At 36.8% G+C, this 24775-nt stretch overlaps 1 protein-coding gene across 3 annotated transcripts in view; it reads left to right on the plus strand.

The window, feature by feature from the left end:
- Positions 1-24775, plus strand: part of PRKCE (protein kinase C epsilon) — a 285873-nt gene that overhangs the window by 173667 nt on the left and 87431 nt on the right. For all 3 annotated transcript variants that reach the window (XM_064414463.1, XM_064414464.1, XM_064414465.1), the window contains exons 3-10: positions 1531-1690; positions 2848-2882; positions 4328-4413; positions 6119-6251; positions 8970-9112; positions 10264-10360; positions 11834-12048; positions 13256-13429. In XM_064414463.1, coding sequence (XP_064270533.1) covers positions 1531-1690; positions 2848-2882; positions 4328-4413; positions 6119-6251; positions 8970-9112; positions 10264-10360; positions 11834-12048; positions 13256-13429 — 1043 coding nt within the window. The remainder of the gene's footprint in view (positions 1-1530; positions 1691-2847; positions 2883-4327; positions 4414-6118; positions 6252-8969; positions 9113-10263; positions 10361-11833; positions 12049-13255; positions 13430-24775) is intronic.

The raw sequence follows: 24775 nt of genomic DNA on the forward strand, positions 1-24775 counted from the left end.
CTAAAAATAAACAAAATTGACAACATAAAAATAAACATAATTGGTAAATGTCTGGTATTTTTTATCTCTTTATTGAAGGGCAACCTACTACCAATGCTTTTTGGTTGTTCTTCAGCATAAATAAAAGGGGTAGCTTTGTGTATGAGGCAGTGTTTATTTACTGAGAGCTCACTTTAGAATAGGAGTGCCACTCTGGCCATCCCACAGATGTGTCATCTTAGGGTGAAAACTGACTCTGAGTATGAACTGTTTGTAAAACAGTAATGTGTATGGAGCTTAGCCTCTTCTGAGCATAAATAAATTTGCTGGTGTCAAGGAGTTTAGCCATTGCTCTGCAGTGAAAGACATTGGTCTCCATTTGTTCATCTGTGCTCTGTTTTTCTCCCGAGATATCCATCTCGGGAGAAAATTTTAATTGGTTTAATTTAAGACCATTTTCTAGAAATTCTTTTATCAACACATTTTATATTTAAAACCCTCAAAAGCAGGTTTATTCCAAAGTTTGTAGAAGGATTTGAGACTTTTTAATATTGAGTTGTTCTCAGACTTTGAATTTTCTATGTGTTGTTATTAGGTACTGTACTGTTGTTTGGACAACTCAATCACGTAAGAAAAACTTGCAGCAGACCAAAGTTGGTGTTTTTAGGCTGTTGTAATGATTCATAGTAGCTGAAATTCAAACAATGACAAGTGTTAATGACAGATCAGTTGTGTTTTTCATTAACAGTTGTGAACTGTTCTTCATTGCTAATTAATCCTCAGCTTTTGTTTAATGCATACAGAATATTATGATGGTGTTAGTGATATTTTAAAAAAAAGAAAAAGACCCAATGCACTCTGAAGATTTTTTTTCCAAATGTTTTCACTCTTGAGTTATATCAAGTTCATTTTATACTTCCTCTACCATTAAATCTCATGTACAATTGGAATAGTAATTGATTAACAACTCCCTTCCCTTGAACATTTTGCTGAGCATATATTAGTATCAAAGTGGGTTTTTACAGCCTGAAGCTCATATCTCAATCAGGAATTCTAATAAGTAGTCCATTTTGGATGGAATTTTTTGTTCTGCTTGGTAATATGTATTTTTATGCTGCTTTCTTGCACTTGTATCAGCACTTTCTGAATGTACAGGGACATGGGGACGTTGGAATCTTTTTCTTTTCCTGAAGATCAAGTGAGATGGAGTCTGATCTGTTAGGAGAATCTAACTATATAATTACTGTTAAGAGGTTGTCAGTGTGCTTGATAGTGATAAAGTGTAGGGGACTTAATCCTAATTTAGCATGAATTTACAGATGATGCTTTAGAAGAACTAGAAGTTCCTGTACTAAGCAATGAAAACATTTGCCCTCTGCTAATTGATGCTAAAAATGAATAAAAATTGCGCAAAACTTAAGGAAGTGCTTTTGCATTGCCGGCTACAGAGGATTATTATTTTTGAAGAATATCTACCTGTGCATAGAATTTGAGTTTCCCCAGACTTGTGTCTGTGGCAGGCAGTGCTTATTGTTTTTCCCTCTGTTTCAGCCCCCAAGGACAATGAAGAGCGCGTGTTCCGGGAGCGGATGCGCCCCAGGAAGCGCCAGGGTGCCGTGCGGCGCAGGGTGCATCAGGTCAATGGACACAAGTTCATGGCCACCTACCTTAGACAACCAACATACTGCTCGCACTGCAGAGACTTTATATGGTATGGAGTAACTTTGGCTTTGCTTTCTTTGAAACGTTGAGTTGGGGAGTTGGCACACCTTCCTGTTGCGCTGCAGTGAAAATGGGACAGAGCAGTAGTCCTTTTCCTCTTTATTTTGACACTAACCTGCCAACAGTGTCGCAGATGATAAAAGAATGCTGTTAAACCTCCATCACAAACATTAATTTTGGTTGTATTTGGGGTTCTTCTCTTTTCAGCTACAAAATTCCATATTTCCCTATCTAATGCACACTAAATTCCAGGTAGACAACCAGTCTAGTATTATGTAAGACCTAAGTATAGATTCAGACTTAACATTAGACCTTTACATTTTATCACAGTGACAGAATTCTTTGTTACGTGATTAAGAACCATCATATTTTTTCTAAGAAATGCAAAGCTTTTTTATATCCTACTGAAGTTAATGGAATATAGAATGGAATAGTTAATGGAACAACTTCTAATGACAGAGAGATTTTGGTGCTCAGTGTACAGGGTCTTTATTACTACAATGTACACCAAGAACTCCCCTTTAGAAATTATTTGCATTATTTTGAGTATTTTCAATTTTCAGGTAGGGAGAAGTGGTGCAGACATTCAGTTTTCAGTTGTTTTCCAGGAACTCCTGATATTTTCCAAAGTGACCTAGAGATACTGATTTACACAGAAGATCTTATGAGATTGACAGTAAATATTTCTTAGGAGTGCATAATAAATCAGTCTTTCTTAATGTAAAATGGCATGAAATGTGCATAAACTCAACTGCATTCCTCTAAAAAGTGCCTGGGGGTTATACTTTATGTTGGCTAAGGTGATTTCAAGCAATACTGACAAATGCAATCTGTCTATTTAGAGGTCTGCTTGAGGATGATTTACCATTTTTTCCCCTTTCCATGCACCCTTTGGCTCTGTCTGTTTCACTATAGTAAATCTGTTTGTACTTCTGACTGCCTTCATCGTCTCTCATCCTGTTACCTCTCAGCACCTGAAATGTTCCTATTTGGACCTGATCTCAGTCCAGGCATGCAATTATCAGATTATTGGTTATGAAAAGATTTTCTTAAAACACGTGCACGTCTAGTAAAGGGAAGGACAAAATATTTTCATTTTTAAGAATATTTCCTCTTCATTTTCTAAAACACTTTATTATTTTTCAGGGGTGTAATAGGAAAACAGGGATACCAATGTCAAGGTAAGAAAAATTCTACATAAGGACAGTTTAAATATATTTATTATAAGTAATAAGATACTTTTATCAGGCATCGTATATGTATGATGCTAAGGATTTAGCACGCAATCATTTGAATAAGTTTGTCTCAATAAGTATACAATCTTTGCACCAAGTCACAGTAATTTTTTTCAAAACTGTTGGTCTTAAGCATCATATAAGAAGTAGGAGCTCAGCTAACAGCGAGATTAACATCAGATCTCAGATATATCTTCATGTATATGCATGTAGGGAACCATGTCTGTGGATCTTGGCTTCTTCATTTTTCAAGTCTTTCATTTTAAAATTGAGAGCTCTTTATTCTGCTTAAGATTCTGTGTTTAAAAATTCCAGGTAATTGCAAAGACTGTAGTTCAAATAGATGAGATAATTATAGAGGTCATCATTAGAGAAGGTTATAGCAAAGACTGCACAAGTGCTTCATTTTCATCTCCCATTTTTCAACTCAATTTCTTGTACTCCTACTTCTTTATGCCTCTTGGGATGATGTGTTAGTACTTAAGCCTCATCTAACAGGTAGAAACCATCAAGTTAGTGATGATTTTTCAGTACAAAAGACTTGCTGCAATCTCATTTTAAATAAATAAATGCCATTTTTTAATAGAGCTTTACATGCTTTAATAAGAATTACTGTATTAAATCTCACAGTAAACAAGTAAATGCCATTTTTTATAGACCACACAGAGGTATCTGGAGAGGTACCTTGACTTCTAATCTAATTTCTTTTTTTCTTACAACAACATCCAAACCTAGAGGAAGTGAAATTTGTTACTTCACTATGAGGGTTTTTACTTTGCTTAATGACCTTGAATTTTACAGTATGATAGACCTAGTAATTGTTTATCTTGTCTGTCATATCTGCAAATGTTATTCATTGATTAAGTAATCAGGATGTATATTGGCAAAACATTTTTGCCTCCTGAAACCTTTTACTGCTATCAACTTAGGCTAATGCGTTACAGAAATAATATTTGACTTTCTTTTTTTCTATTCTTTTGAGCTTTACAATGAGTTATCTTCATATCTGTTTTCCTTTGAAAGCTCTTTAAACAGGAATTGTTTTTGTTATTGTGTCTCATGTAATGTGGAGATCACGGACTTCATCAGATAAACAAATCACATATGTAAAAATCGAGACAAATTGCGGCTAACATTTCAGAAAGTAATTTGTAGTTTTACAGATGAGATATTTGGCAGATGTATTTTAGCTATCTTAAAATTCTTTAGTCTTTTGAAAGTCCATTATCTTCTGTTTTTGTAAACCAACTTATTTCATAGGACTCACCAAACCACTACCAGTCACTTGTACACTTTCAGGTCCCAGTGGTTCTAGTCTCCTGAGATCAGACTTCTGCTTTAAAATTAATCTTCATGAAATCTCATTCTTATATCTGTTTTTGTCTTTCCAGTTTGCACTTGTGTAGTTCACAAGAGATGCCATGAACTTATAATAACGAAGTGTGCTGGCTTAAAAAAACAGGAAACTCACGATGAGGTAAATGTTTATAAATTAATTTTTCTATATAAAATTCTGTCTTTGATCTGTTCAAAACAGTATCATCTCCTCTGTTTAATCAATAGATGCTACAGACTTTTTTGTGCCCTTCTGGTCATTTTGTGGTGCAGGATTTACTTTGGAATGCTAGATTGCTATCACAGTTTTATTCACATGGGAATTATCATACAGAAATTTATTTCTAATTGGCTTACTTTCTATAACATCTGAGCTCAAAGTTTCAGAGGGCTCTTTCCACTCCTTTTCACTTTTAACATTCTCTCTCCATTTCTGAGTTAATACCATTCTTGTCAGTTTAATTCAGGCTGGGATCCCTCATTCCCTGGCTGCATTTTGTGTGGCTGAGCCATCAGCAGCTGGTTGGAGAGCTGGGGTGCTTGGGTGGGTATCTGACATCAACATAGACAACTGACCAGAATTTGCTTGCCAAGTCTCACCTCAACAAAGACTACATCCAAACTGTCAAAATGTGGTCATGATTTTTTAAAATAGTTTCAGCCCTTGGGTAGAAACAGCAAATGCTTTTTCTTACACAGAAGGTTTTGGTTTGTGCTTCAACAGAAAAGTAAATGTATGCACACTGGCCTGTTGTTTTCTTTTACCACAGGCTTAAGTGAGGTGGTCTTTGGGTGATCACAGTTCCTTGGCTATGCAAAAAAAACCTACATTTCATAATTTTATCTGTTAAAAATCTGCATTCATATGGTTTAAAAAGCCTGCCTTTAAGTTGTAAATCAGTTGTATGTAACAGGGCTGTTGTAATCTCTTCTTTAGACGTCAGCATGAGTTTGACTGAGGCACTAACTCATGATCTCATTTTTTCTGTGCAATTCACTAGAATTTTCCTTACTGGGACCATTCTGTAATATCTGGTCCACAACCAGTATTTTACATCCAAAATGTGATCACATACATACAATTGATAATTGATAATACAAATTGATAATTGATAATACAAATGATAAAGGACTGTGTTGGGCTAGTGCTGGTTTTGTGTAGTACTCGCAGGAATATACAAAATCTTGTGCAGGTTTATATTCCCAGGCTCCAGACTGGTGGAGGCTTGCATACTTTGCTGATAGTCTCATTGTTTAGAAGGGGTACTAGATCACTGGAGAAAAGCCAGCAGTAATAGAAAAGGGAAGGAAAAACATAAAAATAAATCTCCTGCAGTGCAATGGCCACTCTGAAAACTTATCAATGACATCCTTTAATTAGTAAGTAATCATACCTTGGAATCCCTGAACACAACAGGTATCATTGTCATTATCATAATCCAAAGAAGAGTGGGATATGAAAAGGTAAAGGGTTTATGATGTATTTCTTTTTCTAGTCCTGTATTAGTTTGGCCTCATGTTCCTAAAACAATTGGGAGTGACTTCCTTGCCTTCCACATTGAGATCTTTCCTGATAGCTATGTATTTGTTGTTCCCAAAAGTACTAGGAAGTAGACTTTAGTCTTTATCTCTTGGACAACAGCAGCCCTTCCCCCTCTTTTTCCCAGATAAAGCAGTGACAAGAATTCTGGTGTTGGAGTGTATCTAATGCAATGGTCATCATCTGAGCACAGATCTATTTCATCTCATTTGAATTCTGTGTGGTGTCAAAATGCAGCAGGGCCTCATCATACACTGATTGCAAAGAAATTAATTAAAATTAAATGTGCTGTGCTGTCCTTTTTCAGCAAGTGGGATCCCAGCGTTTCAGTGTCAACATGCCTCACAAGTTCAGCATTCACAATTACAAAGTGCCCACCTTCTGTGACCACTGTGGTTCGTTGCTCTGGGGTCTTTTGAGACAAGGTTTACAATGCAAAGGTAAGCTTCAGAGCTTTTCTTTTTCTTTGTGAGTGACTTGGAGACTTGGAAAGATTTCAAGTCACTATGTCAGCATGTACAGAAATAAATAGAAAATAAGCAGTGGAGCAATGTAAGGATTTCCATCATGGTTAGAACATGGTCTTTACCCTGTTAGCAACACCAGTAAGAGTTGCAGAGGTCAGATATTGAGAAACACATTTTGCACTCACTCCTGTGTAGGTTTATTGCCTTACAGGATATTAGAAGTTAACAGAAGATGATAAGCGGGACAATTTACATAGCTAGAGTTTATATGCCTTTTGTGTTTTCAGGTTTGTTAAACTTTTTAAACATCAATATTCCATCTACTTTTCTCTTTAACACCATTTTCAAAAATTGCTGTTTTGTATTGGTTAGAATAGGTAGAACCACTCCTGTGTGCACATGTCCAGAATATGAGATATTCTGATACCCAGCTAAATCATCCTTTGTGATGGTCTCCTTAGCCCCTCCATTCCAGAAAATAAAGGATTTATTATGTTCTACCACTTAAGAACCATGTACTCAGTACAGGATATGTATGTGAAAATATGGCTGGAAGGTGCATTTGCGTCATTTTAGTTGGGCTCCAAATGGTGGGTTCCATATCTCATTGTTTCGAGCAGGTCAATGTGAGGGGTGAGAAAAGTACAAAGAATTGTTAAGCAAAGTAATATTTCAGAAACAGTTAATGAAATACTTCCATTTGTAGGTGGAAGGAAATTATGTAATGAAGGAAATTATTATCAGGTTGTTAGGAAATAGTGCCTAGGGGAATGATAAGCATTTTCATTTTGTTATGCCTTAGGAATGGATAGGTCCATTGTCATAAATACAAAAATCATGTTGTGTACACTTCTCGACAGCAGAAACATGGGATTAGACCTGTATGTATAAATACATTATCTGTAAAAATACATCCTTTGCAGTATTTAGGATTACATGTAAGTATAGGTGAAGGTTATGATGACGTCATGATGATGCTTCATGTCACAAGTTGCTGAGCAGCAAGGGAAAGAAGAAATTTCTTTCACAGCAAAGTTATATGCAGTGAGACTTATGATGTTCAAGCCTTCTCTTGTGATTCCAGCTAGTGAACAGTGAGGAAATGTTAGGCTCTAAATGCTATTTGCACCTATTGAAGATTTTGCTCAAACGCTGTCTTAATTATGATAGAGATGCATTCAGTGGAGACTTTTCAATTAAATCTGGGCTTTTTCCTCTTTGACTTTATTTTTTTAACCAGAGTTATAGTATCTTTCTACCTAATCTGGGCCATGTGAGTTCTCTTTAGTGTTCTAATTTAAGTACCATACTGTTCATTTGGTCTTAATTGTTGTTTCTCATACTGTGTAGCAGAAGCATAGAAACAATAGTGCAGAGAGTCTATGTTGCTTTCTCCATGTTTGTAAAATTATTGCCTATAAAAGTGCAGTGTTCTCTGCATGAAATCTAGAACTGCCCTGAACTGAAAATGTCATTTTGCTTGGTTTTCTCTCTTTAACAAGTTCTGAGTGACTCCCTTCTTCAGAGGTGTACTTCCTTGCCCAGTGTGGTTATTAACACCATGAAGAGCATATAACAGAGATTTATTCTTCTTCAGGTTTTTTTCACTGGTTATTCCTGTGCATCTTTTTACAAAATACATTCATGAAGTGGGACTGAACAAAATTTTCCTGCTCTTTCAAGCATTTGGGCTCCTCAATGTCCTCTTCTATGGATCCTAGTTCAAACATTTTACCTACTGCTGAGGTTTTGTCAGTGAATATACATTCACTGAAAATACCATGTTTAGCTATTTCTTTTTGCTCTTCTTGTGAGCTGAAATATACTTTAAAAGGAAGTCACCAGCTTTCTGAAGCTCATGGTTATGGGCAGATTCAGTGCCTGTCTCAGGCAAATATGGTTTTCTTTCTTAATGGGCTGTACAATAAAAGCTTTGCTGGTGAAAAATATAATGAAATGTAACATTATAAATACATATTTTTGTAATTTACTTTTCTCTAAAAAATAAAGAATGAGAAATTTGAACAATTGAACATTAATGTAGGATTTAATCACACTTGCAGCTGTGCTCCCTTTATGCCTCGTTCCACAAGAGGGCACTGAAGTCTCAGATAAAATGTCATCTGCTCCTAACAAATCCACTCCACGTGTTTTAATGGAGGTGTGTTCTTGCCTCTGCCCCATAATCTGAAAGCAAAGTAACCATTTTTTCCCTCCTTGTAAAAATATAATCGTTTCAGGAGATTTAAGGGAAAGAGCTTAGTAACAGGATTGCCATCTAAATAAAGTAGGTGTTTAACCCTTAATTTTTATTTAAACTTAAAGCGCTGTCAGTTTTATGGCTGCCTACCTTAGAAGCTAATCTACTTCAGTGAAATTGTGTAAGAAGCAATAATACATAAGGATTTCATGTTGTGCTTTCCATAGTGGAGAGTTGAAATCCAAGATCTGAAGGACTTTCCTTCTAATTCAAATTAATTTAAAAGTTACAGGATGATTGGATAGTTTCATTTGTCCTTGTGTCTGTTCTGGGCACTGTATGAAACTTTCAAATCAAGCTAAGTGTTTTCCTACTGAGATTGTATTTATTTGAAAAAGTTCTTGATAGGTCCATTAAGATCTGATTTAGGTAAGGCAAATTAATGCCAAGACAGTATTTAGTTTACTGGATTGCTTTGTATTTCATTGCAGTTTGCAAGATGAATGTACATCGACGCTGTGAAACAAACGTGGCACCAAACTGTGGAGTGGATGCTAGAGGCATAGCTAAAGTTCTTGCAGATCTTGGAGTCACTCCAGATAAAATCACTAATAGTGGGCAGAGGAGGAAAAAGGTAATTTTACTATATATTATCACATTAAGAAAAACCAGATGAGTATGACTGTATTGTAATTTTATTAGATGGACTTCAATCCTACTCAAATGACTTGCACAGTAATTTTTTAATATGTCAATACAGACATAAGACTTTGTTTTGTAAGTGTAAATCACCTATTCTGAACTTTGATATGAAATTTATTTTGACCTGGTACAAGATTGCAGATCTCGAGTCTATAATTTCTGGAAGGATTTTGAGGAAGGACATTTGACAGACAGACAGTGTCTGGCAACAGTTAAAAACATAAATGTCTGGTGTGGGTCAGAATTGTCATTAAATAATTGATTGATTGATTAGCAGACAGCACTACTCCCTCCATAGTGTTGTAAATGTTGATAAACAAGCAATGTGCTGATTCTCATGAAGAGATGTTTGCCAGATTACAGTTCTGGAGTTGTCATGCCTTTTGTAGGAATAACGAAGCTGCTGTAGAAATAAAAAGCACAGATCACCCTAAGTACATCCAAAATTGATGGAGTTATACCTGAGTGATGTGTACTGGATGAGAATGGGCCCACACTTTGTATCTCTGTTTGCATGATTGTCACAACAAAGCCATTGGTCTCACAGAAAAAGGCAATTTGTGCCATAATTTCTTTCAACACTGACAGTTGCTTCTGTTCATTTTCCTGCTTATTGCACACTGAGATCCCATATTAGTTGTTTTAAAATGTTACAGAAATGTAGGAACCTCGAGGGTGAATTAATTGATCTGACACTCCTGGGAAAAGGTGTTGTCATGGTGTTATTGCACGAGGTAGTTTGTAGTGCTTGCTGCTGCATGTTGCAGTTAAATGTATTTACTGGATGAATTTGAATACAGACTCATAGTGGCTTCTTAAAATTTTCCCATTCACTGGGTATACACACTACATTTATTTCATCTTAAGAACCTGTTCTTCTTTCAGTTGCCTGTTTTTTCTGTCTTTGTATTATGGCTTCCATTTCATGTGATGCCATCTACTGTATGGCTGAGGCTCTGCCAGTGAGAGTCCATAGGGATAGAAGATCTTTGCTTTCCTTCATACTTCTACTTTTGAACTAAAGTTGTTGAATTACATTTCCTCATGGCACAGGAAGATCACCCCTTTTGGAATTGTTCTTAGCTAATTGCAGGTGCAGAGACTCAACCACCAGTCCCGGGATGCGCGTCATCAGAAGAAGATAGGTCGAAATCAGCACCAACATCTCCATGTGATCAAGGTCAAACAAATCTTTTTATTTCCTATCTAACATATTTTGTCACACATTTTCCTGGAATAAAAAAAGTCTATGATCATAAGCCTCTGTAGATGCAAATTAATATAGCAGTTACTACCAGAAAATGAAACATTTAAAGTTATGAACTGTAAAATCTTTTTTAAAAAGACCTGCTTCTCATTTAATTAAAATCTGTGAAATTAGGTGGCTTTTAAAGGGAAAATTATAAAACAATCATCTTAAGATATTATTAAGTTTACTACATGTGTCCTTGTCAACAAAATATATTTATGGAAGTAGTTTATATATTCTCTTGTAAGACTGGAAAATATTTTAAATAGTAACACAGAACTTGACAGAGAGCCTTTATTTACCTGAAAACCCATTTGTTAATAAGTTTTTGAGATAAAATTGACTCCTCGTTATTCCATGTTGGATGTTAGTAATAATAAATCTTGCATCCAGACAGGCTATGCTATATCCATGTCGTCTCTAGAGGCTTCTTAAAACCAAGATTCTTTTCAGCAATTTATTTTATGCATAGATTTGGACACAGGCATTTTAATCTTCCCTGATATGACCTGATTTCATTGAGCTAAGCAGCTGATTGACAGAATGTGTATGTCAGCAGAATTTTTTGAGTCTGATCTACTTGTTTTTAAAAATTAGAAATCTGTGACCTCTGAATCCAGAACTGATTTAAATTTGTCAACCTTTTGGTTTCACAAAACATTGTTTTCATATAATGATGATTTTGAAAATATCTGATGTTTTGTTTAAAATAAGAACAAAGAATTTGTCTAAATTCTCTCTTTAATTTGACCTTTATAGCTGTGCAGTAAAGTTGTTGCTTCATGCAGGACCTTGGGGCAGACCCTGAAGACTGTTAGTCACCAGGGCTCTCTGTATTTAATACTGAGAAACCTTCAGAACCATTTAGCAGAACTACACAATTGCTGCCTGAAGCAGCACTAGGAAGTGGTCAAACACTTTATTGGCAGGCATCTGATAACAGCTGGAGCTGAATAAGATGCTCCATTCATGTTGACTTCAAGGACTGGGACGCCCAACTGTCCTTTGAACTTTTGGAGACAGCTCTAAAATACTTAAGCAGGAAGATGAGTAAGTGCTACAGGAAGATAGGGATATTCAAAACAAAGTACTTCTCTGTGGTACAGGAACACCCAAAGTCACTAGAACAACTATTTGGCTACTATTCTGACTTATCTTTCAAGTTTTGGATATGTCATCTTCTTAAGTTCATTTTAAAAGGCCACCCTTCCTGTTAGAGCAGGGGTTTGTCTGATTACTGTAAGGTGGAGAAGCAGTTTGCTAAATATGTATCATTAACCACAGAATGCTCTTAAACACAGCATTCAGAGATGATGAATGTCCCTTCCCACACTGATACGGACTAACACAGGCTGGTTTTCTGACAAAGTTGGTCAAAACTAACTTTTCCTTGCATTTCCACAGAAATCAAAGAGCTGGAAAACAACATTAGGAAAGCATTATCTTTTGACAATCGGGGAGAGGAACACAGAGCAACAGCTACAACATCAACAGACAACCAGCTGAACAAACCTGGGGAGAATGGTGAAAATGGGGAGGTCAAACAGGCCCAGAGCAAGAGAATAGGTCTTGAAGAGTTTAACTTCATCAAAGTATTAGGAAAAGGCAGCTTTGGAAAGGTGGGCAGCTTTTTTTCTCCCTTCTTTTCTTCTTTTTTAATTTTTTTTTTTTAAGCTGGTGTTCAGGGGTGGTCTTGATTGTACCGATTTGGAAATGTTCATATTGACATTCAGCCTAGGAGTTTTCTTTTACCCAGCAGGTCAAAAGTATCAGTGTCCTGGTGAGCTGGCCTTGTCTGTGCTTTACCTCACTTTGTTAACTATGGTTAAGCCTTTTGCAACAAAATGTCAGTGTTTCATTACAGCTACATACATACTGTTCAACAGAATTGCTGTGGTCAAGCAGAAAAAAATCAGGTCAGGAATAATGCTGTGTGGTTAATTCACTTTCTTAGTAATTCCCAGTTTACTTATTTCACAGAACATTGTGCATATACTTGTTTTTCCTCAGTGGGTGTGTTCAGTGCTGGAGGAAGCAGAACTGAAGCATTTCCACTTAGATAGGATGGGGCTTAGACAGCTGCCCAAAATGCAGTGTAAGCAGCAGAGATATAATTCACCAGAGTTCCCATAGTAGGGAATTGGTGAGGGTGGAAGGGGCATTGCTATGTTTACAAGGCTTACAGGTTTTCTTTCCACACTGTTGTGCACCATGGAATCAAAGAGGTGGACTGAAATATGAATCTGTTTCAGAAGTACACTCTTCCTTCCTTGATATTACGGGAACTTCACATGCAGGGGAGCAGGGCTGAAGCAGTTCTTTTGTGTCCCTGTTTTCTAATCCTTTCTCTGAAAATTATTCTGGCTCCAAGCCAGAAGTGACCTTAAACAGAATATAGGGCCTGAACCTTAAACAATAGTAGTAGTTAAAATCAACAACTTGAAAGCAGCTGGAATGGTAACTTTGGATTGTATACAAAGTCCATCACACTCAAATCTCACTACCAGAAATGAGAGATAAAAGTGGGAAATAAATTTCTGTTTTACATCAACTTCCTTCCTTGTTTAGTTTTTGAGACCTCACAAATAGGTACTCATTAAGATACTTAACTAACAAACAGAACAGATGCCTTCTGTTTCAAATTTAAAGAATACCAGAGGTATATGCTTCTAAAATTACAGTACTTTACTTTTTCTTTTATAAATTGCAGCTTCATTTAGGCAAGTATGTAACTGTCTTTCTATTCTCAGTGCAGTCAAACTCATATGAAACCCTGAATTTATGGCATCCTTGGTCATATGTAAAGAGAATTTTTCTTTGGTTTAGGTAATGTTAGCTGAGCTAAAAGGAAAAGATGAAGTATATGCAGTGAAAGTCTTGAAGAAAGATGTCATACTTCAAGATGATGATGTAGACTGTACAATGACGGAAAAGAGAATTCTGGCATTAGCACGGAAACATCCATATTTAACACAACTTTACTGCTGCTTCCAGACAAAGGTAAGCTACATGAGTCTTTTACCTGTTTCTGCCCAAGGAATAACATTGATTATTTCCAGACTGAAAGAAAACAGCATTAAAAGCACAGCAATATTTTGAAAATATTTCTGGTATGTTTTTGGCATTTCAGTGGTATTTTACAGGAGTACTGGCTGCTGTCAAAAAGCATAACTACTATTACCTTGCAAGTACCAGGAGATGGCAGTAAATGAGTTTAAAAATTTTTAAAACCCACATGCATAAAATACACAAAAATGGCACCTACTGAGGTGCCATTTTCTGTTTCTTTGGTACATTAATAGGGTGTATCATTTGTTGAATTAAGTACAAATGTTTTTAGTATCCAGTGTGCAGTACTTGTGTGTTGAATTGCAGAGAAGCGATGACTAAAAGATCTTCTATCAAAATTGTGAGGAAAGATGAATGGCGCAGTGGGAAAGCCATAGGAAAATGGCTAGTAGGATCCAGATTATAGTGGTTTGAATACAGAAACAGCAAACAATTAATAGGTTTATACAGTTCTTAAAATAGTGAAAATGTGCTAGTATTTTATATGCTTTGAAGTTGGCACAAAGCAGTGGCCCAGGAAGGCGTGTATGTCTGTGGAGGGTGTTTCACATTCAGAATTTTATTATATGTGTGAACATACTCTTAAAATGTTTTAATATATTATTTTAAAATTTATAACTAGAATTAAGCATGTCGTTTCAGATGAGAGAAGTGATTAAAAGACTGTAGTGGGGTGAGGTATAAGCTCTGTGAACAGAAAGGGACTTTCAGGACTGAGTACACTCCTTGGAGTGTAAATAAATATATCAGCAGCCTGACGTGGAACATTGGTAAAGATCAGTAGTACATTAAGGAAATACAGACAGATTATTCTTCTGCTACTCCTCTGATTTCCTAGAGATTCCTTCCCTCTTTTGTACCATTCTTTCTGCCTTCCTCCCTGCTCTCCAAAGCCTTTCTTCAAAAATACACAGAAGTTCTTCTCACTGCCTTCTCTCTTCCCAGATCTCTTAACCAAGAGAAACTGTAGTTTTTGGCTTTTCTTGAGCTCAGAGGAACTCATACTGAAGTGGTTTATAGTTACAAGTCATAGGCTAGTGTCTCTTATCAAACAACCAAAACTACACCTACTGATACCTAATCAAATTAAAAATCCATAGTTGAAAAATTGAAGGGTTGTCATGAGCATGTCCTATGAACAATTTACAAGGAATTCTTTCTAAAGGAACGAAAATACCAAACACCAAAATATATGAAAAAGCATAGGCAATATGTCTGTAAAAGCATGCATTATTTATGGATGGCAACAAATGAAAATGCACCAAGTACATTAGTCCCTGAATGATCTTCTCAGGTTCAGTAGAAAAACAGGTAGAGAAACTTGCTTGAACAAACCTATTCTGTGTTAAAATAGCTTCATTGAGACAAAGGCTGTAGTACAATAGGTTTTAAGTGTGTTTCACAGTAGAATATAGTTACTTTTGTAGCTGCTATTGTGTGCCATGGCACGGTGGCTGTACTTTGCAGAACTGGTCCCTGAAGTGATCATGCTGGAATTAAATTTTACATTTCAAGTAGAGCGTATTTGTGTATACACCCTGACTTAATGGGAAGGTTGACTCAGTATTCATTGTCAAAGCACTCAGAGGTTGTCTTTATGTAATGAGATTACTTGCTTTGTTCCTCTTCCACAAAAATGCAGATGTAGAAGTTTGACTTTGTATGCTGCAGTGTTTTCCTTCAGTAATCAGCTGAGAACACTGCAGAAAATTTACCTAATATGCTTTTTACAGTAAGTACATTTCAGTATTATTTATTTTTTACATGGAGCAGGCTTGCAGGCTTTTCATTAGTGTCATTTACTGAATGAATCTATTATTATCATGGCAAGTAAGGGATCATATTTTAAATTCCTTTAAAATTCAGAAATTGTGCCAAATAATGCCTAACACTGACATATATTATATGTCATACATTATATGCATGCACAAACATTATATGTACACAAAAAACAGACATTGTATGTGTGTTTTTAGCCCTATATATTTAATTTCTTTTAGCAATTCCATCTAGCTTCCTTACTTTAAAGAAATACTCTTGAGACTGATAGTTCTCGTGTTCCTGCTTAATACAAAAGCAAACTTTGATCAAACCAATTTGCTTTAAGCCCATCAAAAATTGAGTCACCCCTGCCCCCATAAACATTTTAGATCTATTGAAAAAATTATATTTGAGTACTGTACTTCAGGAATGGTTTTGAAATGTTCTTCAGTGATATAGAAGTTGAGAGAGTTCAAAAGCTTGGGATGAAGTGTGCAAAGTTGAGACAGGATGTTTTGTCTGCAATAGTTTGAGGAACATGCTCTGCAGCCCAGTCCTACACACCAGAAAAAAGGTAAAACCTAGAGGCAGGGCCTCCGCTGATCTGGATTTTTATGTGGAAGTAGCTTAATTCTTCTAGTGCAGCATATCTTGTAAAACTGTGTCACCCTTGGACAGTATTTTCCAACACTCTTATACTATGGCAGGGTATGGTTTTGCCAGGGTATGTCCATTGTGTCTGTCAGCATGTTCAGAGGTTTGGGTTGTGTTTTGTCTGTGGTCTCTCAGTAGGAATATGAATGATGAATGTTGCATTCTGTATTGGGCACTCCCGTGGCAAAACCTGCCCAAGGCCCAGCATACAGCAACTGACCTTTGCTGATCATCATCTTTGGTTTATTCAGGACTTCATTGTGTAGGTGTTGTTTTCTCAATAAAGGTATTGAGATAACATAGGGCATTTTCAGGGTTTAATTTTGTTTCCCCTCTTCCTCATATGTTCTCTTTTTCTGTTGTTGGTCCCCCCAAAATTATTGATTCTTCAATGAGGGGTTTCTTACCTGACAGTAATCTGATGCTGCCCAGTTTCCCTCTTCAGTGTCCTCTTCCCTCCCAGACCATACCCTTCTTCAGGGATCAACTATGGAACAGTATTAACATGAGGTTTTATTGATAATGCTTCAGTCAGGTGTCTGACAAAGGGGATTTAAATGTTTCTAGACATGTTTTCTCTGAAGACTTCCTTGTCTTCAGTCAGTTGGATGTTTCTGAACTGTGAGAATTAAAGTGCTTTTTATGGAAAGGTCTAGAAAATATAAGTAGCTTCGCTTAATTCCTCCTACACCCCTGTCAGCTTTCTTCATAAGTACTTAAAATTTTTTAGACCTCTCCCCTTTCAGATGCATACACATGTATGTGCACACCCTATAATTTATAATGAATTATCTTAATAAATGCTTAAGAAATAAAATGGGGTTTAAATTATTTAAGGCAATGAAAGCTTTATTATGATAATTCAGTATAAAATTAGAAGACTAGAGAGCTGCTGCTTTTAACATCTGCCATTTGATTTTTTTTTATCCAACTTCATAAAATCAGATAAATTTGAAAATGGTGCTCACCTTCTCTTTTCATAACACTATGTTCAACAGACGTAGTAGAGAGTATTTTTAGTGCACACAAATGTTCCTGTTGAATGATAGAGTTGCAGAACTTGTAAAGGATGCTTAGTCAACATTAGCAATTTCTCTTAGAGGAAAAAAAGTGGTTAAATGAAGGGTAGACAAAGTCAGTTACTACAGGTGAATAGTCAGACTTATGCCACCCATAAAAACATTGCTCTTCCTTACAGTGTTAAAATCAGTGTATCTACCCATAGCATAGCTCCCGGGCTGGCCTGCAGGGCCATTCACTTGTTCCCTGTGTTCTGGTGCTGTGAGGTAGAGATGAGCCATGTGGTGTGGCAGGGGGATGTGGAGAAGGGGCTGTAGTGACCCCAGTGGGAGTGTGCTGGTCCCTTCACTGTTAGATGCCACCTGGTGCCTTACTGCTGCTGTATCCTGGACTGTGAGCTCTGCAGTTCAGGTGTTGCTCCTTTCTGCTGTTTGCACTGTACCTAGCACACTCTGAGTAATGCTACAAATCTGGTGTTCATAAAGCTGAAATTCAGGATGTTCTATTCCATTTCAGCTGTCATGATGTCCCTTTGTTATTCTGAAAAATCTCTGAACCTCTTTCTGCATCAGACCCCTCTAAAAACCAAGACTAATTAGTCTTCCTTCCACTATGGCTTGTATTTAAATATTTCCGAAAAGGATTTGCAAGTCCAGTGGAAAGTATAAAATGGCGTTCTGTTTTTAAAGTGATTTATTTTGTAAGAAAGTGCAGGAAAAAAAAAAAGGGAAAGACAATCATGATGCTTGTGATTTCTCAAAGTCATGTTTTCTAAGTTAATTTACAAAGAATCCTTGTAGTTAGTGACCAAAACTGTCATTGGTTAAGGTTAAATAAAGTCTTATATGTGCATTTGTACAAAAAATAAAATTAAATGTCTTCTGCCATTATAGCTCAGAGGAGTGTCATTTATGATATACAGTGCAAATTAACCTGACTTGCCACTGTTATATTCATCTGGGACTAATCAGAGCTTATAATCCATTTTATCTGGTATTCTTGTACTTTTGTTGCTAAGCAGCTAAAGCCATTATACAGATATTGCTATATGGGTGTAATCAGTTTAACACAAGTTTGCATTGCCTTTTATTACTGATTAGTGTCAAATTAGAACTTTTTAGGTCCCAATTCTGTTCATTATTATTCCTGCTTCTGTGGATTTGTACGTGTGAGACAAAAGACTAAATTAACCCCTGTATTTTTAGCTATTTTAATGCTAAAATATTTTAATACAATTTAAATACACAATTATTAACAAAGGTTTCTTAAAGATAAGTGTTAACTATGGTAAAAGGTAGAATAAAATTCTAGGTCAACAGAGTGATGTTATTTATACTGTTTATTATGGTACCTATTTATATACATTTATACACTACTTTTATACATTTATATTCAAACCTAATTTAAATGTTTAATTTTCCTGTGTTGCTATATATGCACATACACAGACTACGTACAGTAGTAGGTATTTTTAAATTCCAAATCCTGGTTTATGTAGGCAGTTTATACCATAAGAAATTAAAATATACTGATTTTGGTTCTTTCTTTACAGTATTTCCTGAAGCACTTGAAATTAGAATAATACCTAGCGGTGTTTTGTATATCATACAGTTAAGAAGTTATGTAAAGGTACAAAATTTTGGCAGAATATGGTTTTTCAGGAATTTGTATCATGTGTATGTTAAATTTAGCTTTCCCAGTGGCTACTACCCAGTGTGGATGCACTGACCATCATCACTGGATTGTCTGAAAGTAGACACCATGGTCAAGAATAGTTGGAACCGTGAAGCTGATGATTAAATACTGTAATCATTGTCTCTCTCACACACACAAGCCCCTGTGTCCAGCATGATGACCCCATTTTGGGAAACTTGCTATTATGCAGCTCAGTTATTGCTATTGCTCTTGAAGGATTATTAAAGCCTGGTTAGCTCACTGAAGATTCGTTGTTCACATTAGTCCCTTTAGTGTTAAACTGCAAGTCAGGCTAGCAGTGCAGCCAGGCTCATCAAGGGCCCGCAGGAGAAATTACTCCTCCAGCATCAATCAGAAGAGTCTAAATGCTCCTCTTTCAGACAGGAAGGACTTTTCTTTTGTGATGTGGCACCCAAACTGAACAGGACTCTTTCACACCCTCTCAAAGCTAGGGCTTGTTCCTCGTTTGCATGTGTACAAGTGAGTGCTGCAGCTGCAGCTCCGTGGATTGCTTTGCTGTAACCAGCTGAGGCCTCGACAATCCCGGGAATATCCCGAGTCAGCGGCCGTGGCCAGGATTCTGCGACTGCCGTCATGGAATAGGTGAGGGCAAGCTGGATTTGTGCGGACTTCTTTTTTAACCTTGGTCCTCGTGCCTGCTTGTTAGGGTTTTAGAGTTAACTGTGTCAGTAGTTCACTGTGTTAAAGACATCTTAGTGCAGCCAAGCGTAAAATTCAAAGTCAGGATTTTAATCCTGAGCTGATCATGTGCAGACAGGAGGTTTTTAGGATAACAGGTAGAGCTAAGGGCCTTTAAGGTGCTGTTTTCATATCTCTTGGACAGAGTAGCTGGAATTACATATTAAACACTTCTGATCTTGGGAAAAGTGTATTTCTCCAGTTGAGGCATGCTTGAATGGAGAAATTTTCAGAGTATCTACCCAGATGCTTTGCCAGTAAGTTCCCTGGCAAGTCTGTCTGTCTATCTTTTAGCAGAGATTAGAGGAGACAGGAACACTGTCATCCAAACAGGGAGAAGGGGGTAGCAGACTTTCAAACTGGAGTAGTCCCCTCACTTTCTGGATCTGCAGAATCTTGGTATAATCTTGTGCTAAGGATGTGTTAACTTCATTCTGGTTGGTTCCTGATCTGGCATTCCTAATCTTACAGCTCTTGTGGAAACACAGTACTGTTCTTCATCCAGCAGCATAATTTAATATTGCTGCTTTAAATGAAATGCTGTGTGTTAAAGCTGTGTTGTGGCTTTCAGTTTAGTTTTGTCTTGGGAGGGTGGGAAGGTTAAGGGTAATATGACTTGTGGCAGCAAGGGTTGGAATGAACTGGTTTATAACAAGATCTGTCACTCTGCAGACATCTGCTGTTACCTTCTTTCTGTCCTTCCCCTGCACCTACATCCTGAGACCATCCTCACAACTGTTGTAGGTTCCCTCATCTGGGCAAAAGAGATCTGAGTGCATGACCTGCCGGTCCCTTGTCATAGCACCCTTTGAGCTTGTATTTTATGGCCGTGAAACACTTCACAATTTGCCTCTAATAGGCTCAAGATAAAAATAAATTTGCAACAATAAAACCTATCTTTGAAATAGGTGAAAATGTAATGCTCACATGGGTAGCTCTTGGGATGCCTATTTATGCCAGCTGCCTGCTTTAAATGTTATTTAAAGAAAGCCCATGACGCGCAAGAGGTTGTGGGGAAACATTTTATACTGTGTTTGTTACATGTTGCTCTTACAAGTAAACAACTAAGGCAGCCCAAAGGAAGAATCAGGGAAAAGGAAACTGCATATAAAATTTGATTTTTCTGCAGCTTCTTTTCTAAATGCAGGAAATGATTCTCTTTGGAATTCATTTGGGCACTTTAATAGAACTTTTTTTTGGTAACAACAGTAAGCTTAATAAATTATAATTGTACACAAGAGAATTTCACCATGGGAATGAAGTGGAATTTACAAAACATTTGAGTTTGCAACTTTAGTTACATTTTCCTTGCTTTTTTAGCATCTACAGAGTCATTTTGGCATAACATGTCTTCTGCTCCATACACCACATATGGGCCAAACCTGGGTAGGGTATAGCTTGAAGTATGCTTCATCTCCTTTTCTCAAAACCACATCATCAGATTCTTTTTTCACTATTTATGCCATTTTATCTCCCGTGTGGGTGAATAGTTTTAGCAGAACCAAATATGGGCTTTTGATGCAGGGTTTATTCTTGCACAGTTACTGTGGGCTCTGTAAGAGTAGCCATGCCCAGTCCACAGTCTCATGCTTGCATGTAAGGAAGCATGTAGGGAGCCTCTCTGTGCTCCCACATAAGTGGAGCCCAAGGACATTCTGTAAGCTGAGAAGTATTCAGCACATGGTTCTATCTCCTTAAAGTTATGACAAAGGTGATCTATGACATCAACTCAGCCTTTAAGAGAAGTGTCTCTCTGGAGGAGTGCGAGTTCCGTGTCACTTGTGCGCCTGTGAGTCCACAGTCTCTTCATAAAGGCTGAAACACTGGGTGAAGAGTGTATGCAACTTCCACAAACAGTAAGAAACGCTAAAGATAAATGTGTACAATATGAACAGGTAAAATGTATCTCATTGTTCAGGCTTTCTGTTCTCTTCTAGTAAACTGATCAGTCACTAAAAATTGATTGCTCAGAACTGAGGAAACTTGAATAATAAAGACTCCTTCCATGTCTTGTCTGTGCTTATTAACACATAGTTCATAGCAATGCAAAGAGTGTTTATGGAAGACATTCTGAAGGTTAACATAAAAACTTAGCTAGCTTAATAGTGTATAGGATAATACCAGCTAGTTGTAAGTCTTCATATTTCCATAATCTAAGTTGTGACCTAGAGACATCAACCCGTTTTATCCTTAACACAGCCAAGAAAGGTCAAGTTGCAGCTCTTTCTTACATAGTATGGGCATAGTAAGTTGCCCAAGTTGCAACTCTTTCTTACATAGTATGCCAAGTTCACAAGAAGGAAAATTGTCCTTTCAGGTATTTAACTTTCCATTCAGCCTATAGAAGGACAGATGGGATCCCTTTTGTAACCTTCTATCAATAAGTTTTTCCAAGAAGCTTCACAGAATGATATAAAATAACAAACTTGGAATACTCTTGCTGGTAAGGAGTTTATTGAAAAGTCTATGGTGGTACTTATTTCCTCTTTTCTGAAATTCAGAAACCCAATATTAAAATCACACCAAATTCCGCTACTTAAAACTGCTTCATGAGTTGTAGAAAAAACTATGCTCTGAAAATAAAACATGCTAGTTTCTTCTGTGCTGCTTTACTCATTTTAGAGGGTTTAAGATGGCTTAAATGATAGCAGAATTTTGGACAGTGTTTCTTGTTGTCTAACTAATTTATACTTGTGGATTGCCAGAGTTTTCAGCTGTGTGAAGCATATGCTTTGCCAAAAATTAATCAAGTTCTGGAAACAGGAAAGTATGGAAAATAAAGCAGGTACAATTAATGCTTTTAAAGGTCACTGTTGCATTTATAGAACTGCAGAAATCTGGACAGTGAAGAGAGGTGTATGAATAATTACTTTCCAAAGGTATTGAAAAAGCCTGGCTCAGGAACTTGTGTTTATCATAAGAGCAAAATAAGGTAGTATATGGGGTAGTGTGTGGGATCAATGGATATTCAGAAAGACCTTCATTTTCAGGAAGGGTTCTGTAAACATGCTGAACAGGGAATGTAGACTAAGGATTTTGCATTTATTTATAGGTTTTCATTAATCCTGAGTACTCATGTAATTTTTGCTTGAAATGTGAATTTTAAACTTCTTGCTAGATTTCTTTTGTCCCCTTTTGAGAACTGCTTTGTATAAAGGGCCAAAGAAAAGACAAAACTGAATCCTATTCTCATGAAGTTCTGCATAGGACGTACGAGCAGAGTGACAACAGCACGTCTGGTCCAGTCTCTAACAGTGCCAAAGCAGATGCCCAGGAAGAATGTAAAGGATATAGTGCCATTTTTCCAGAGAACTATCCCCATATCATGAGATAGATGGCTTGGGCATTTCCTGAGCTGAAGAGGGCAGGTTTACATGTAATCAGATGGCACTTTGCACATAATATTTTTTTTTTGTGGCAGGTGTGAAAACTGAGAAGCTATTTGGAAATGTAGCTGTTGGTCAATGTTGCATTTTGTTCATCTACATGGAGCAGAGAAATCCTCTTAATACCACATCGGCAAACAGGCAGCTCTATAATGCAATATAAATATTTGCACCTTTTCTTTTAAGTGATATTTATGAAAGTATTGTCTATGCCATTAAAAATCTCAAAACTAAGGTAGCTGCACTATATTTTCATCATCTTCTAGAGTAGTGAAATAATGTGTCTGAGCACCTGGAAATACCAACTATAATACTGGGTGAGGTTTGTCAGATAGAAGAAATTCAGGATTCCTTGCAGGTATTTCAGTAAGCATGTCCATAGTATTTTGTTCTCCATACATTACACAGAAAAGGTTTTACATGTTGTAAAGCAGGTAAACAGTATATAGTAAATTCGATAGAACACTTCTCAAGTTGCTTTTTCCATTACTGGGAGGAAAAGTACCGAAAGAAAGAGAGAAGTGTTACACTATCTTGTGCTTTCCCATCAGGAGCATAAGCAGTGAACCACAGCTGGCAATGCCATGTCAGAGCCAAAAGGGCATCATGCATAATGCATTAGACTTAATTAAGAAGCATGCCAAAGAGTGATGCCATCCTCTCTCAAATTATCAGTCTGCAGTGTTTTTTGAATTTCTGAAGTAGAAATCACAGTGTCACAGAATATGCTGAGTTGGAAGGGACCCACAAGGATCATCAAGTCCAAATGAAATTACGCTTTTTTAAAACTTGATTCAGCCACTTTAAATACATTTACCTGAACATTTCTTAAAGAAATGATTTGGTATAGACAACTTTCAGAGGGGAAAGTAGGTGTGTTGGATATATTGATGAATATAATGCATTTATTTACAGACCCATAGTAGGGGACAAGTTTTAAAAGAGAAGTTAATTAGGTTATTTGGGCATGCAAGAAATCTCTCTTGTTATATTTTTAGACAATCAAAGAGTAAAAATAAAATAAGGTTTGGCCAGGAAGAGGGTCTGTCTTCAGAACTTTAAAATTCTGTATAGCTCTGTGGTGTAATTAACTCCTGGTAAGTCCTTTTTGGTTGCATTCAGATGTGAGAAGCTTGGCAGTCATGTTTCTGAAGTCGCACCCATTCTGTCTTGTGCCACACATTCTCATGTTTGCAGTATTCAAGAATAAGTCCTTTAATGGCAACTACTGTGTTGCAACAGCAACAGGAAAGGAAGCTTGCAGAGCTTTTCTAGCATAATGAGAAAGCGGAAGATCGTATCTAATGAGATTTCTGGATCAGAAATGAGGGAGTTTTAGATAAGAATCTGAGTTTAAAGAGGCTTAAACTCACCAAACCTCTGAACTTTTGGAAATTTGCCATGAATCTGTGGGAAAAGTTAGGAAATAATTGTTGCTGGGTGATATGCCCGAGGAGATTAACTGCTTTCTACAGTGTTCTTCAATGTGGTATTATTATATAAAACACTCAAAGTGGTTCAAATATCCCTTAGGCTAACGTGTAATCTCAGCCACATGTGTAACCCAATATCTGAGTATTGTTTCACTCTGCTTTTTAACTGGATTTAGAATGATGATTTGGGTCTCCAAAGCCACAGGCAGCTCCCCAGAACCCAAATATTACCAAGTTCAGGAATTGATAGCCAATGCAGACTGCATTAAAATTCGTTAACCATTATCTGATTGCACAGTTACCATCATTCTGTAAATAGCATTGAAAGGGGGTATATTTACTGGCCTTGTACAGAGAAAAGTAGTGTTTTATCCATTAGTAGTGTGTTGTTTTTAAAGTTGTTTACATTCTTTGAGGAAATGCGGAAGCTACTGCTTGAAGAGGTTAGAGGACATATGAGTTTATGGGTTCTTTTTGAAAATGTTCTTGAAAGAAATGCTAAATTAAATTATTCAAGTAATAGCAGAGAGAACATAATGTCTTGGCAAGCTGAATTTACTCTCTTATATTTGAATAAAGAAATCTAAACTCTGGGGGGAAAAAGAGGTTGTCAGATCTTATCATGATAC

This window comes from Passer domesticus, chromosome 3 (genome assembly GCF_036417665.1).
Source record: "Passer domesticus isolate bPasDom1 chromosome 3, bPasDom1.hap1, whole genome shotgun sequence".
Taxonomy (NCBI): Eukaryota; Metazoa; Chordata; class Aves; order Passeriformes; family Passeridae; genus Passer; species Passer domesticus.